The sequence below is a fragment of the Hyaena hyaena genome, unplaced genomic scaffold (assembly GCF_003009895.1).
Source record: "Hyaena hyaena isolate Hyena2069 unplaced genomic scaffold, ASM300989v1 scaffold_293, whole genome shotgun sequence".
Classification (NCBI taxonomy): Eukaryota; Metazoa; Chordata; class Mammalia; order Carnivora; family Hyaenidae; genus Hyaena; species Hyaena hyaena.
Window position 1 is genome coordinate 262,214 of NW_024080925.1, and position 13,434 is coordinate 275,647.

The 13,434-nt window shown below is 40.3% G+C and overlaps 1 protein-coding gene across 6 annotated transcripts in view; it reads right to left on the reverse strand.

Moving 5' to 3' along the window:
* TDRD3 (tudor domain containing 3) overlaps positions 1 to 13,365 on the reverse strand; it is a 165,092-nt gene extending 151,727 nt beyond the window's left edge. For 4 of the 6 annotated variants that reach the window (XM_039247281.1, XM_039247278.1, XM_039247280.1 and 1 more), the window contains exon 1: positions 13,288 to 13,365. In XM_039247281.1, coding sequence (XP_039103212.1) covers positions 13,288 to 13,328 — 41 coding nt within the window. In that variant the 5' untranslated portion in view covers positions 13,329 to 13,365. Of the gene's footprint in view, positions 1 to 12,083; positions 12,210 to 12,550; positions 12,569 to 13,287 lie in introns of those variants that run through there. The other 2 variants (XM_039247284.1, XM_039247283.1) reach the window with 2 other exon arrangements.
* Positions 13,366 to 13,434: the final 69 nt, after the last annotated feature.

The following is a 13,434-nucleotide window of genomic DNA, read 5'->3' on the forward strand; positions in this document are numbered from 1 at the left end:
CCTTCTCTCTCTGCCCCTCCCCAGTTTGCACTCTGTCTCTGTCTCTCTCAAAAATAAATAAAAGTTAAAAAAAAATTTTAATCATGTAATTTACTAATCTCAGTTTCAAACGCAAATCAATTCAAGCTTGCAAGACTATTCCTCTTTCACAATGCTGACATCCCACTGACTTCTTAGTTCACTTATATGGGGCACTTAGGCAAAAAAGAAAAAAAAAATAGTGCTGTAGGGCAATACCAGGCAAGCCATAACAGCAACAAGCAAGCTGAATATAACAAAAACACTCAAACAGCCTATTTTTCCACTTTGAAAATACATGTCTTAGATACACAAAAATCTATAATCATACATTTTTTAAATACACTCTTGCTTAAGGCAGGATAGTATTACCAGTAACGATAAACAATTCAATTTACACACAAAAGTTATTGTGATAAAGTAAAACATTTTAAAAGACCACCAACAGTTCAATTCAATTTCATTTTTCATGACAACATGTTTAGGCAGGAATAAATCAAGCCATGTCAAGCAATGTTAGTTAGCCAATATGACAACAACACAGATAAGTCACATAACAGCAATTGTAAACTAATATTAGTTCATAACCAAAAGTATGAGAAAGATAAGAAAATGCAGTGAAAAGGTACTTTCTCATAACAAACATGACCATTCTTTAACGTGTCATACTAGGGATCAGCCACATGATTAAACCAAGAAGACTTGCAATCGCCTTTTATAAGTAAACATGATACCTACATACGTACTACTTATTACTATAGAATGACATGTAATTAGAGAAAGTGGGCTTTGCAAACCAAAAAGTCCTTTCTACACATCACTATCACTAAAAATAACAAAATTAAAAGTAGAATATTAACAAGTAAATTAAATCAAATCAAAAATACAAAAGGGGCGCCTGGGTGGCTTAGTAGGTTAAGCGTCCGACTTTCGCTTGGGTCATGATCTCGTGGTTCGTGGGTTTGAGCCCCGCGTCGGGCTCTGTGCTGACTGCCAGCTCAGAGCCTAGAGCCTGTTTCAGAGTCTGTGACTCCCTCTCTCTCTGACCCTCCCCTGCTCACGCTGTCTCTCTCTCTCTCTCTCCTAGAAATAAATAAAACATTTAAAAAAAAATACAAAATAAAAAGTGCTTCATTCATTCATACCAAATTTGTGCAACTTTACCATAATTTGAACAGTTATCAGTAAGTGAAAAATTCAAAATGTGTCCAGGTAGAAGGGAACTACTTCAAGTGTGGTCCATTGATCAGTACCAATCTTCAAACTCCTTATTACTGCCTCGTGATGGAATAAGTACAGAAACTGAGATAAGTCATTTAGAAACTCTAAAAGCAATCTGACATTGCTGCAAGATTTTATACTTCACAAAAGTACTGATGTGTGAAAAACTAGAAATTTTAAAAACTGGAAGACAGCTTAAGAATCACTAGGCTAGGCCACATTTCCCAGAATCCCTTTCAGGTAGGTGATATTAAGTTCTTGGAAACTAAGGAAGAGATGTGTGCCACCTTTCCCATCAGGGAACTCACTCTATGTCTCTCAGCTGTCCTTTCCCTTCTGCTAACTAAAATTCTGATATCGCAGATACACTATGTGCATGAAAACAATGACAATACATACCCTAACTAGTGCTTCTTGAACTTAAATGTGCAAAAAAGCCACTGGGAGAATCCTGTTAAAATACAGAAGCTGATTTAGTACATCTGTGGCAGAAACTGAGCCTCTACCTTGCTAACAAGGTACCAGGTAATGCTAATGATTCTGGTCTTAGGACCACACTTGGAGTAGCAGGAGTTAGGAGACAACAAAAGTTAGATGGCAGGAATTTGGGCCCATGAATGACAGCACAAAGCGTATTCCCCATCACTGTGGGTTTTTTTTTTGTGATGAGGGCTATGTTCTTTAGACTTTTGTAATGTGGGGTCTCTGTATATCAGCCTAACTTTCAACCTAACTAATACAAAGCAGTTTTGTAAATACTAAGATGAGTGTACCTCAGGCCAGTTTTACATTTTAATTAAAATAATATCAACATAAATGCTTCACATAAGTATAAACTGGAAAAAAGTTCAAGGCCCTATTGCCCTTTCAAGACAATCAGACTCCAGAAAGTATACTATGATTTCTGTCATCTATCATTTAAATAATATTATCCATTAACATTTACAAAACTGCACTGGACTATCTTTTTCAAGATGTCAAATCAAAATCTCAGTGCTAACCTCTCATGGTAAAGAAGCTACATCTAATTCTATGACGACATCTTTCAATTGGAAACTATCTCTACAAAAGAAATCTTTTCCTTACAACTGGTAGAAAATTTATTGAGTAAAATGGCAGGTGTCTCTGTGTAGCAAAGAATAGCTAGATTTGTCTACCAACAAAGATAACTGTTATCTGGGATCATTATTTTGCACCAGCAATGATGGAAACATAGACAAAATTTCATGGTATTGTTGCAGCAATCATATTTTTTAATATATGTATATGACATAGTTTCATTATTTATGAAATGAAAATACCTAATTACCATATGCTTATAAAGATTTCTGATAAATGTGTAATTAACCAAATTTTTTTAAAAAGTAAAAACAAAGCAAATAACCATAACCAGAAAAAGCTGTCAAAGAATTTATCGCAGCAACCAAAATAAGGAAAAAATACATCCTGACCTTGTAAAACTTCAAAATGTCCAAAGAGGAGTCTAACAGAGCCTGTGACTAATCCTGTACCAAGAAGCATCACAAAGGAAAGAAATCAAATTAACACAATCCTGGGGAAATTTCACTGTTAACTCACAATGTAGAGTGAAAGACACTGAGGAATTCATCAAGCAGCCTGCACAAAAGATCATGGCCAACTCTGGGAGCAGAAGCCTCCAGATACCAACCTAGGCTCTCAGCTCAGGCAAAAAAGGTCAATGGTATTCTGCCATTCTGAGTATGGTAAACTGAGGAAGGCCACTGAGAAGAAGGCCTCTCCCTAACTAGCAACATATATATGGCCTTTTCTGTTGTTCATATTGAAAGTCAACAAAAGAGCAACCTGTGCTTGGCAGAGTCCTCACATAAAACACAGTGGGCTAGAACCCTATGTCAGCTGAATAAACTGGAAAGTGTCCAAGTGCCTCCTGCTTTGCCTCATCAAAGGCCACAGAATGAATTATAACCTCCTCTCCTAATGTCTTTCTAACCAGAAACCCTGACATAACAAGCAATTCTGAAATATCAAAAGGAACAGTAAAAATTTGTAGTATCTCATAAAATATCAAATGTGTAGAGAAATAATTAGGACCTACGGCAAATTATACTAAAAACTTCTGAAAATAGTTGCTTTGAGAAAGAACTTTTCAAACCCCTACCAAAACAGTTGGTTGTCCGATGCAAGAAATATTATCAACATATTTGTAAGTGTATATGTTTGCATTCAGTCGGAAGTAGTAAATATCCATAAACAGAGAAAGCTTTGGGGTGCCTGGGTGGCTTGGTCAGGTAAGTGTCAGACTCTAGATTTCAGCTCAGGTTATGATCCCTTGGTTTGTGGGACTGAGCCTTGCTTGGGGGCTCCGAGCTGACAGCGTAGAGCCTGCTTAGGATTCTCTCTCTCCCCCTCTCTCTGCCCCTCCACTGCTCCTGTGCTTGCGCACACACACGTGCTCTCTCTCTCAAAATAAAAAAATAAACTTTTTTTTTAATAGAGAAAGCTTTGTATAACAGGTTACTGTAAAAATTACATTTTTTCATAAAACTTTTTTTAAATTTCACAACATTCATTTCACAAGTAATAATTTTCTACTCTATACCAAGTCTGAAAAAGTTTGAGAACACAAAACCAGTATGATGAAAAATGCTGAGACTAAATTACAATGGTACTAACTAGCATTCATTCTACAAGCATGTACATGCCTGCTATGGACCCTGCACCCCGCTCACTGCCAGGAACACCTCAGAGATATGAAGACTTCATCCTTGTCCTACAGGAGCTTACAAAATAAGACATCAATCAAACTATTTTAACTAATTAGAAAAACCAAATATTCACTTATTTCCTTGGATCTAATAATGTTAGAATGCATTAAAGGTAAAAGGAAAAATTATTTCACTAGCTTTATCATGATCATCTACCAACTTTCCAGACACTTAAACTTTATATATACATTGCTATCTCTTCCAAAACAAAACTTAAACTGAATTAATTTGAAAATCCATTATAAAATATTGGCTTAATTTATTTAGCAAGTTTTTTCTATCAATATTTATGCTTAATGTTTCATATTATGTATTTTAAAAATTATATCTTTATTAATTTTCAAACTTCTCAAGGTCCTGCCTAGGAATTATTTAATAGAATAAAAATGTTTTTTTCTTAATATCTTCACTAATATCCATTACAGACTTTCTTCTAAAAAGCTGCAGCTGAATTTTATTAGCATTTTATATTTGGATAAGTTTTGAGGGGACTTGGGGGGAATTTAAAAAAGGGACCTTCATATATCTGAAGTTATAAAAATGTTTTTAAAAACTGCTCAGAGTCTCTAATAATCCAATCCAATAATCCAATACTGAGCTAAGCAAATGATCTTTTCACAGAACTAATAAAGACATATCCATTTTCTCGTTTCAGAAAAGACACTGATTTCATATTCCAATGCTTTTTCTCCCCACTCTGGCAGCTCCTAAAAGGCTAATTCTCCTTTAAAATGCTGAAATTCCTCAGTGCTTAAACCTAGCCTCTTCTTATTCGTAGTTTGATTTTCTAGATCATAGATCAGTGCTATCTAATAGAAATGTAATGCAAGCCACATAGGTTATTTTAAATTTTCTGGCAGTCACATTTTAAAAAGTAAAGAGAAACAAGTGAAATTAATTTCATAATATATTTTTTTAATGTTTATTTATTTCTAGGAGAGAGAGGGAGACAGCGTGAGCAGGGGAGGGTCAGAGAGAGAGGGAGACACAGACTCTGAAATAGGCACCAGGCTCTGAGCTGGCAGTCAGCACAGAGCCTGACATGGGGCTCGAACCCACAAACCGCGAGATCATGACCTAAGCGAAAGTCGGACGCTTAACCAACTAAGCCACCCAGGCGCCCCAATTTCATAATATATTTTAACACAATATATTGACAGCATTATTTCAACATGTAAACAATATAAAAATGAATCAGAGATATTCAAATCCTTTTTTTTGTACTAAGTTTTCCAAACCCAGTGTGTATTTTACATTTATGTCACATGCAAATTTGGATTAGACATATTTCAAATATTCGGTAACCACATGTGGCTAATGTCTACCATCCTAGACAGTGCAGCCTTAGGTGATCTCATTTATGCACTATTTCAATCATCAGCTATCCTCAAATGACTCCAAATTTATATCTCTAATCCAGTCTTCTTCCTAGTGCAAGATTAGTATTTCCTAATATCTAATTGACAGCTTTTATTAGATGACTCAAAGGTCCCTCATACTCAAATAATGTCCAACTTCAATTCATGATTCACCTCTCAAAAATGTGGTCCTTCTTCTAATACTCCCTATCTAACCATACTATAATCAATTTAGGTCTACAAGCCAGAAACCTAGAAATCAACCCCTTGACATCTCCTTCTCTCTCTTTCCCACATATACAGTCCATCTAAAAGTTCTGTCCATTTTGTCTCCCAAATATCAGTCAGTCTCTGCTCTCCATCTCAATCACCACCACTCTACCCAACCACTCATGCCAAGCTCTGAGCCATTTTATTCAATGCAAGCATTTCTCAAAATTTAACTATGGTGTCATCCCTACTTCAACCATCCCATCCCCTGATAAAACTTTCCAACCAATTTCTACTGCCTCAAGAATAAAAGCAAGGCCCCAGCTACATGGTCTAGGCCCTAAGTATCTTCCAGTCCCATCTCACTATACCACACCTGTCTGGCCCTCCACACATCCTGCTCCTTCAGACCTTGGTACTCACCATGCTCTCTACTGCCCTATGAACTTCGCATATGCTGCTTTACCCTAACTCAGTCTATTTATTTTTTTTTATTTTTTATTTTTTTTTATTTCTAGGAGAGAGAGAGACAGCGTGAGCAGGGGAGGGTCAGAGAGAGAGAGGGTAACTCAGTCTATTTAATTCCTGCTCATCCTCCAGATCTCAGGAAAGCATTCTCCGACCACCACGAAGACACCAAATTTCCCTTCTATAAGCTCATCTAGAACCATGTCCCTTTTCATCCCTAGTATATTATACAGATGCAATGTTTCAATATGTAATTAATGGTTTTTCCCTGTAAGACTACATCTGATTCAACTAAAGAGTCTGCCACAGCAAGATGTTTGATAATTATTTGTTGAATGAATGCATCAGTGAATCTGCCTTGTTTTTTCCCTAGACAAAGACTAGACAACATAGGAGATGGCATATATAACATGCCCTGCTTAACATCTTTAGTTCTGGAAAGTCTCTCAGACTTCTCAAGTAAAATACCAGTAGATAACATGTGTAAATTCTGACCAACTTGTATATCATCACAAAACAAACAGTGCCTTGTATATAAGATGCATAAACATTTGCTATGTGTATTTCAGTACACACATTACTATATGGGATTACACATTTCTCTGCATCACTGCAGAGACTTGCTTATTGTTGTAAAGATACCATATCTTCAGCAGCACTATCCTAAGATGAGGTTAGCTATCTGTCTCCAGTTTAAAGATTGTGAAACTGTAATAAGTGTAAAAATGGCTCACACATGCATGCACACAGACTTACACTCATCCAGTCGGGGTGTGAAACCTGTAGGGGTAATAGTGCTGAGGTACATATAGGCTCTGTCCAGCCCTGGAGCATGACATGGCCCTTTCCTCTTGGTCTATATCACCAGCATGCTTCCTTTCTGCTCTCAGTATCTTTGATTTGACACCCTTTTAATATTGTACATTATCACTACGCATTTCTTGCCCCCTCTTCTCTGCTTTTCTTTGTTTTCATTCTATGGCCTCACGAAAATGTCAATTTCTACACAAAAATTTTTGCACCACTGGGAGTGCAGTCTACTTCTTCTAAAAACCCTCTGAAGGCAAAGTCCTCTTCAGCTACTTCCAGATCCTACATCTGACAAAAAGTCACAATTTCTAGATGGTTGGGACTTAATGGCAACATGGTAAGTCAAAATGCCAATATTCTTCTTTTGTCAAAAGGAGAAAACATAAACCAAAAAAGTTGATATAGTTATATTTTTATGGTTCTTGAACTGTTACTATGTAATTTTTACTTGATTTAGCAAATGCTGCTGTGTGAGAGGAGAAAAATTATTTTCAACTTGCTGAGGTAGCGAGTTTCTTTTTATACCCCCTTTATGCTTGAGGCAGTCAAGTCTACAGGCAGTTGAAACTAGATTTATAGGTTATTCACCAAAAAAATCACTGCAAACAGCACCTTGAAACCTGAAAACTTGGCACAGTTTAATAGAATATCCAGTCATTTTTTAACAGTTTATAGTATCAGTAGCAGCCGCCAGGCAATGTGTAACATATTTTGAGACAGAAGGTCAACAAGACTTATTACTGTTGAACTATAATTTCACAAACAAGGTAAACCAAAGAGATAGTTACAAGGGCTCATTAAAGAAATGGGAAATATTTCAAAATAGGATGTCTTTGATAAGTCTCCTGAAACCAAAATACAAAGCAATTGGTTTCTTCTAATGTTCTTGAACGTGATCTATTATTGTTTTGGCTAAAAAGTGTGTTAATGGTTCTTATCCTTTCCAAAACAGTACACCAAGAGTATGTTTGTATCAAAGTGGTAATGATAAAATATTTCATAATTCTAGATAATAAAACATCCCGCACTTCATATAAAACCTTATAAAGAGCTACCAGTATTCTTTTGTACTTATGTCTAAGAGTTACGTTGGAATATAAGGGAGCAAAACTTCAGATACCCTTTGTATAAACTCTTATTGTATGTCTATTACTAACAGGATAGTACATAAGGGTATTGTTATATTGATGGTACTGCAAAGGTTGCTTTACTTTTTTCATTTTCATTTTTTTATGTTTGTTTATTTTTGAGAGAGAGAGAGAGAGATTGGGGGAGTGGCAGAGAGAGAGGGAGACCCCGAATCTGAAGCAGGGCAGAGCCTGATGCAGGGCTCAGGCCCACCAGCCACAAGCTCATGACTTGAGCCACAGTAGGACACTGAACTGACTGAGCCACCCAGGTGCCCCAGGCTGCTTTTCACTTAAAGACTGAGATCATTCACCAGCAATCTACTGAGGAAGAGGTATGTCTCTCAGACAATAGAAAGCATACAAGAAAGGTTCAGGGTGGAAACTACAGAACAGGAATCTTTCTTGGTCATGACATGTATTTGGAAGGAAGCTTCTACGTAATGGAACGTGAAAAGCAGCTCTTCATCAGTGGACAGGTTAAAAGTGAGGAATTACAAATTCCAGCAAAATGTCCTGAAGTACCACTTTTAAATATCTATCTCACAGCAACATGTGGAATCAGGCAGGCCCTTCAAGACTAGAGAACATTCACTTTATACTCCATACTGCCAACTGTGCTTCCTATTATCCCAAAGATGTTCTTCCCTAGGACTAAATTTTGATAAAGACTTTTACAAGCTATAGACTTTCTTAGTTGTCTGAAGGTGAAAGAAAGGGAAAGGAGTATACACTTGGGCCAGAGGATGGTCAGTGTGGTGGAAGCACAGTAATCAAAGACAGAAAATCCAAAAGGGAAGGTGAAATTCAAGGCAAACAAGGTAAGACGACCTTTGTGTTCACCCTTCTGTTTTTCCTCTAACCTTGCCCTCCTCAACAAAAACCCAAAAACAAAAATCCCAGAGCACAACCTGGTTAAGCCTTGTATGTTAAAAACCTGGAGTTTCTCAGAAATTATGTTCTTTCATAATAAAAATGGAAACACACTATTTCTAATGCTACCTTATGGTGTCTTCAACTCAAAACTGCTGGGTAAGGCAAAGACATACAATACAGTGCCTTACCTTTTCAGACATTCTCAGACTTAGAAAAATACAGAATTAACCAGATTTTCAGAAAACGCTAATCAGCACTTAGGTGCACCGCAAGATAAAGGTTTCTTTGTTTCCAAAATCACCATTCCTCAGCATAAGCACTTTATCTTTCCCAAAGAAGAAAGTAAATTTACACACCAAAAAATGCTTTAATCCAATTTTCTATTTTAAAATGTATCATGTTTTATCAACAATTTAAATTAGAAGTGGTCACCATGGCTTGATGGAAATGAGTTTTGAATCTTTATTCCACACGTTTGGGCTCTATTCTTGGTTCTGCTACTTGTAACTGAGGAAACGTTTGATTCCCTTGGTGCTTCAGTTTCGTCATCTGCACCTGAAGCTACACCATCTCTAATTCTATGGAAAATACCTTTTCTTTCTTTTTATTTTTAATGTTTATTTTTGAGAGAGAGACAGCACAAGTGGGGGGAGGGGCACAGAGCTAGGGACACACAAAAATCAGAAGCAGGCCCAAGCTCTGAGCTGTCAGCAGAGCCCGATGGGGGCTCAAAATAACAGACCATGAGATCATTACCTGACACCGAAGTCAAACACTTAACTGACTGAGCCACACAAGTGCCCCACAAAAAACCTTTTCAAAAACACAGTCACAACTAATTATGTTCTAACATGTTTCTTTTTTTTTTTTTTTAAGTTTCAAAAGGCTTGGGCACCTGGGTGGCTCATTCAGTAGGGCGCCCAACCCTTGATTTCAGCTCAGGTCATGATCTCCAGGGTTCGTGAGTTGGAGCCCCAAAATAGGCTCCTGCCTGACATTGGGAAGCCTACTTGGGATACTCTCTCTCCTTCTCTCTGTGTCCCTCCCCCACTCTCTCTCTCTCAAAATAAATAAACTTTAAAATAAATAAAAATTTCAAAAGGTTGACATTTTATAAAAATTTTAAAGATTCAAAAGGTTAGTAGAAATATACAAATCCCTCTTAAGGGATTCTCCAAAAAGAAAAAAACAAAAAGGGATTAGGTAAATGTTATCTATAGACAAATGAAGTAAAATCTCCTTTCATACTGAAGTCTATTCCACACATATAACTAAGTACTACAAAAGATCGATGCACCATTTGGTGCATTATTTGAACGTAACCACCATACTGTGGAAGGCCCCGAAACATTTAAAGTTCAAATCAGCAAAACCCGATGTTTTCGATGCTACTCGTCACTAAGGAAAAAATTATTGTAAAGTCTGCCAGGGTGGTTGGAGTTATATATATATATTTTTTTAGTTATATTTTAAAGTATTGATTTTATGAGCGTTCTAATGAAAATTAAAGACTTAAAAGGGGGGAGTACTCAGAAAATAACCAACTGAAATAACAGGCTAGAAACCTAAGCTTTTTTTTTTTATCATAAAATATTACCTTAACCTATTGTTTTAGGTGAAGATAAAAGAAAGGATTTAATAATAGTTTAGGTTAGCATCTACTTCTTTTTAAGTCCTGCAAATCATTAAGTGAAAACACTAAGGGCTAAGAAAAATGGTTTTGTCAGTGATAATAACAGAGAATCTCAAGAGTTAGAGGAAACTCAGAATATCAGAACTGGTATTAGTCGGTCAAAGGTACTCTTTGGTCATAAAGTCTCCTTCCAGTGCTCTTCTCTGCCTGAACTTTTGAGATTCTGTATTTTAACATAGTTAAGTTTGTACTTAAATGTAAGATCTATACAGACCACCTGAACGCCTAGGTGATTCATTTGTTTCCTTTGGCACAAATCTAACCCATTCAAGACCCATTAGGAATTACATATAACTCCCAAACTCCTGGGAAAACAGTCTTATTAGACCCATAGCTTACTATTGCCTTTATTAGTCACTGCCATACAAAAGCAACAAGTCTGGTGGAAAAAGAAACATGTTAAATAATTTGCAATATAAAGTAACAAATGTTATAATATAACATTGCAATAGCTTAATAACAAAATAACAACCAAGGGAGGCATTCTATCTAAACGTGGACAGAAACCCCTGCTAGCAGTCTGAGTGGCAGGGTCTGAATTCTGACTGGCAAGGCCATTCCAAGGTCAATTGTACCAGACTTTACTGAAAACCTACACTCTAGTGGCTCCCTGGCACTACAAATACACAGAAAAACCAGTTACAGTTCCCCGTCCTTAAGGAGTTACAGTCCAAAACCAAAAAAGAAGAATTTAGGAAGTGTTTGGAACCAAAACAGAAGACTAGCCTTTCTACAGGAGGTGAGGTCACCTTAGACATATTAAGACCAAGTTTGTAAATGAACTTATATAACTAGGCTGAAGAACTATGTAAGGCTCAATCTAAGGAAGCACAGAGAAAAACTGAAATAGCAGAGTGACCCAAGGAGGCACCTGCGAGGCTCGGTCAGGGAAGCATCCAACTTCACCCCAGATCATGGTTCCTGGGATTGAGCCCCAAACCCACCCAGTGCTGACAGCGCGGAGCCTGCTTGGGATTCTCTCTCTCCCTCTCGCTGCCCCTGCTCTGCTTGTGCTTGCTCTCTCTCAGAACCAAGGATTAAAAATAATAATAATAAGGGGCGCCTGAGTGGCTTAGTCGGTTAAGCGTCCGACTTTCGCTCGGGTCATGATCTCGCGGTTCGTGGGTTCGAGCCCCGCGTCGGGCTCTGTGCTGACTGCCAGCTCAGAGCCTGGAGCCTGTTTCAGAGTCTGTGTCTCCCTCTCTCTCTGACCCTCCCCTGCTCACGCTGTCTCTCTCTCTCCTAAAAATAAATAAAAATATTAAAATAATAATAATAAAAAGAAAAAGAAGAGTGATCCAAAATTATTCAATACCTCCTTCGAAGTAAAGACGCTGACGGTACAAATTCCAGAACCAAAATAAAACCGAGTAAGGTTAGTTTTTAACGCCACAGTCTGTTATGCTAACGGTGTTCTATGGGAAAACTATAGGAACATAGCGTTAACAGTGGGAACTACCAGCCCCGCTGTGTCACCTTTCGACTCCACAACTTTCTAGCTATGTCCTTCCTTGCTATGTTGCGTCACTTAACAGTTCTGCGCTAGTCTTCTAACCTGAACAGCCAGGAAGGAGCCCCTTCTTCAAAACACAGGTGTGAAACCTGGCCCAGCCTCTCCGGTCTTACTGCCCACTGGACACCGTCTACTTCCACGAACCACGAGGATCTAGGGTCAGTTCTGCAACCCCGGAAGCGCTCTCCTGCTTCTGTGTGGCATCTCCAGTGGCTCTGCCTAGAAAGCCCTTTCCTCGCCGTCCTTCCAAACCCACTTCTCTAGGAAATGAACTCCCCTTCCCGGCCCCTTGCACAGCACATCTGTCTGCCCCTCTGTGCACTTCGCCACCGCTTCCGTGTTTGTTCTTTTAACGCCGCCCTCTCTGCTCTTTTCCCTACGACAGTGAACTTGCAGAGGGCAGGGGCCAATCCTTTTCGTCCTCCGGCCCACCCCTCCTCTCCGACGGTGCCTATGAAGGCCTGCAAACGCGTGACTGAATTAAACTGAATGTTAACAACCGTAACGACCTCAGTTCCAGAAACCGCTTAATTTCGCGTTAATTTTTGGTTGCTCTCGGATTCTAAAATCTTGACGCGAAACGTGTTCAAAAATCACAACACCGCCATCGCTTCCAGAAAAGTTCTACGGAGCACCCACACGAGTTGACAATGAGGTCACTCCTAGCTTCAGAAGTTATGAGTGTGCCACGGAGGGCGGCTTCACGCCGGTCGGCACACTACCCTGAAGGGAGGGGAAAGCGGCGGCGGCCCCGGCAGCAGCACGGGCTCTGCTCGCGGTCGACCCTCAACTCCCCGCGGGCCCGCCGGCTCCGGCCGCGCTCGCCCCTCTCCGCCGCCCTCGGGTCTCCAGCCCTCGCCTCCCCGCGTTGCGCCGCGGCAACACCGCCCGGAACGGCGCGCGCGCGCGCGCGGGGCGCGGAGGGTCCCTGCGGGCGGAGCCGCTCGGGCCCGGGCCGCCGGCCGCCCTGCCGGCTCTGCCCGCCGCCCCCGGCCTCTCCCCGGCCCGCCGCCCGCCGCCCGGGGCCCAGGCCGCGCCGCCGCCGCCGCCCCGAGCGGAGCTGGGGGACTCGCTCGGCTCCGCGTGGCGCCGGGGGCGGAGCCGGCCCGAAGGGCCCGGAGAGAGGCCGGGGGCGGGCGGCGGCCTCCGCCTACCCCGACACGCACCCACCGCCCCCCAACCCCAACCCTCCTCGGGGCCCCGGCCCGCGCCCGCGGCCGGGCGGCCGGCGGGACTTCCCACTTACCAACCCGCCTGGGACAACGCCGCGCCGGGGGCCTCAGACATGGTAGCTGCTTAGGTCGGGGGTGGTGGGGGGCTGGGGTGGGGGTGGGGGGGTAGGCCTCCTACTTGAGACCAAAAAAAAAAAAAAAAAAAAAAAACGAAAGAAAAG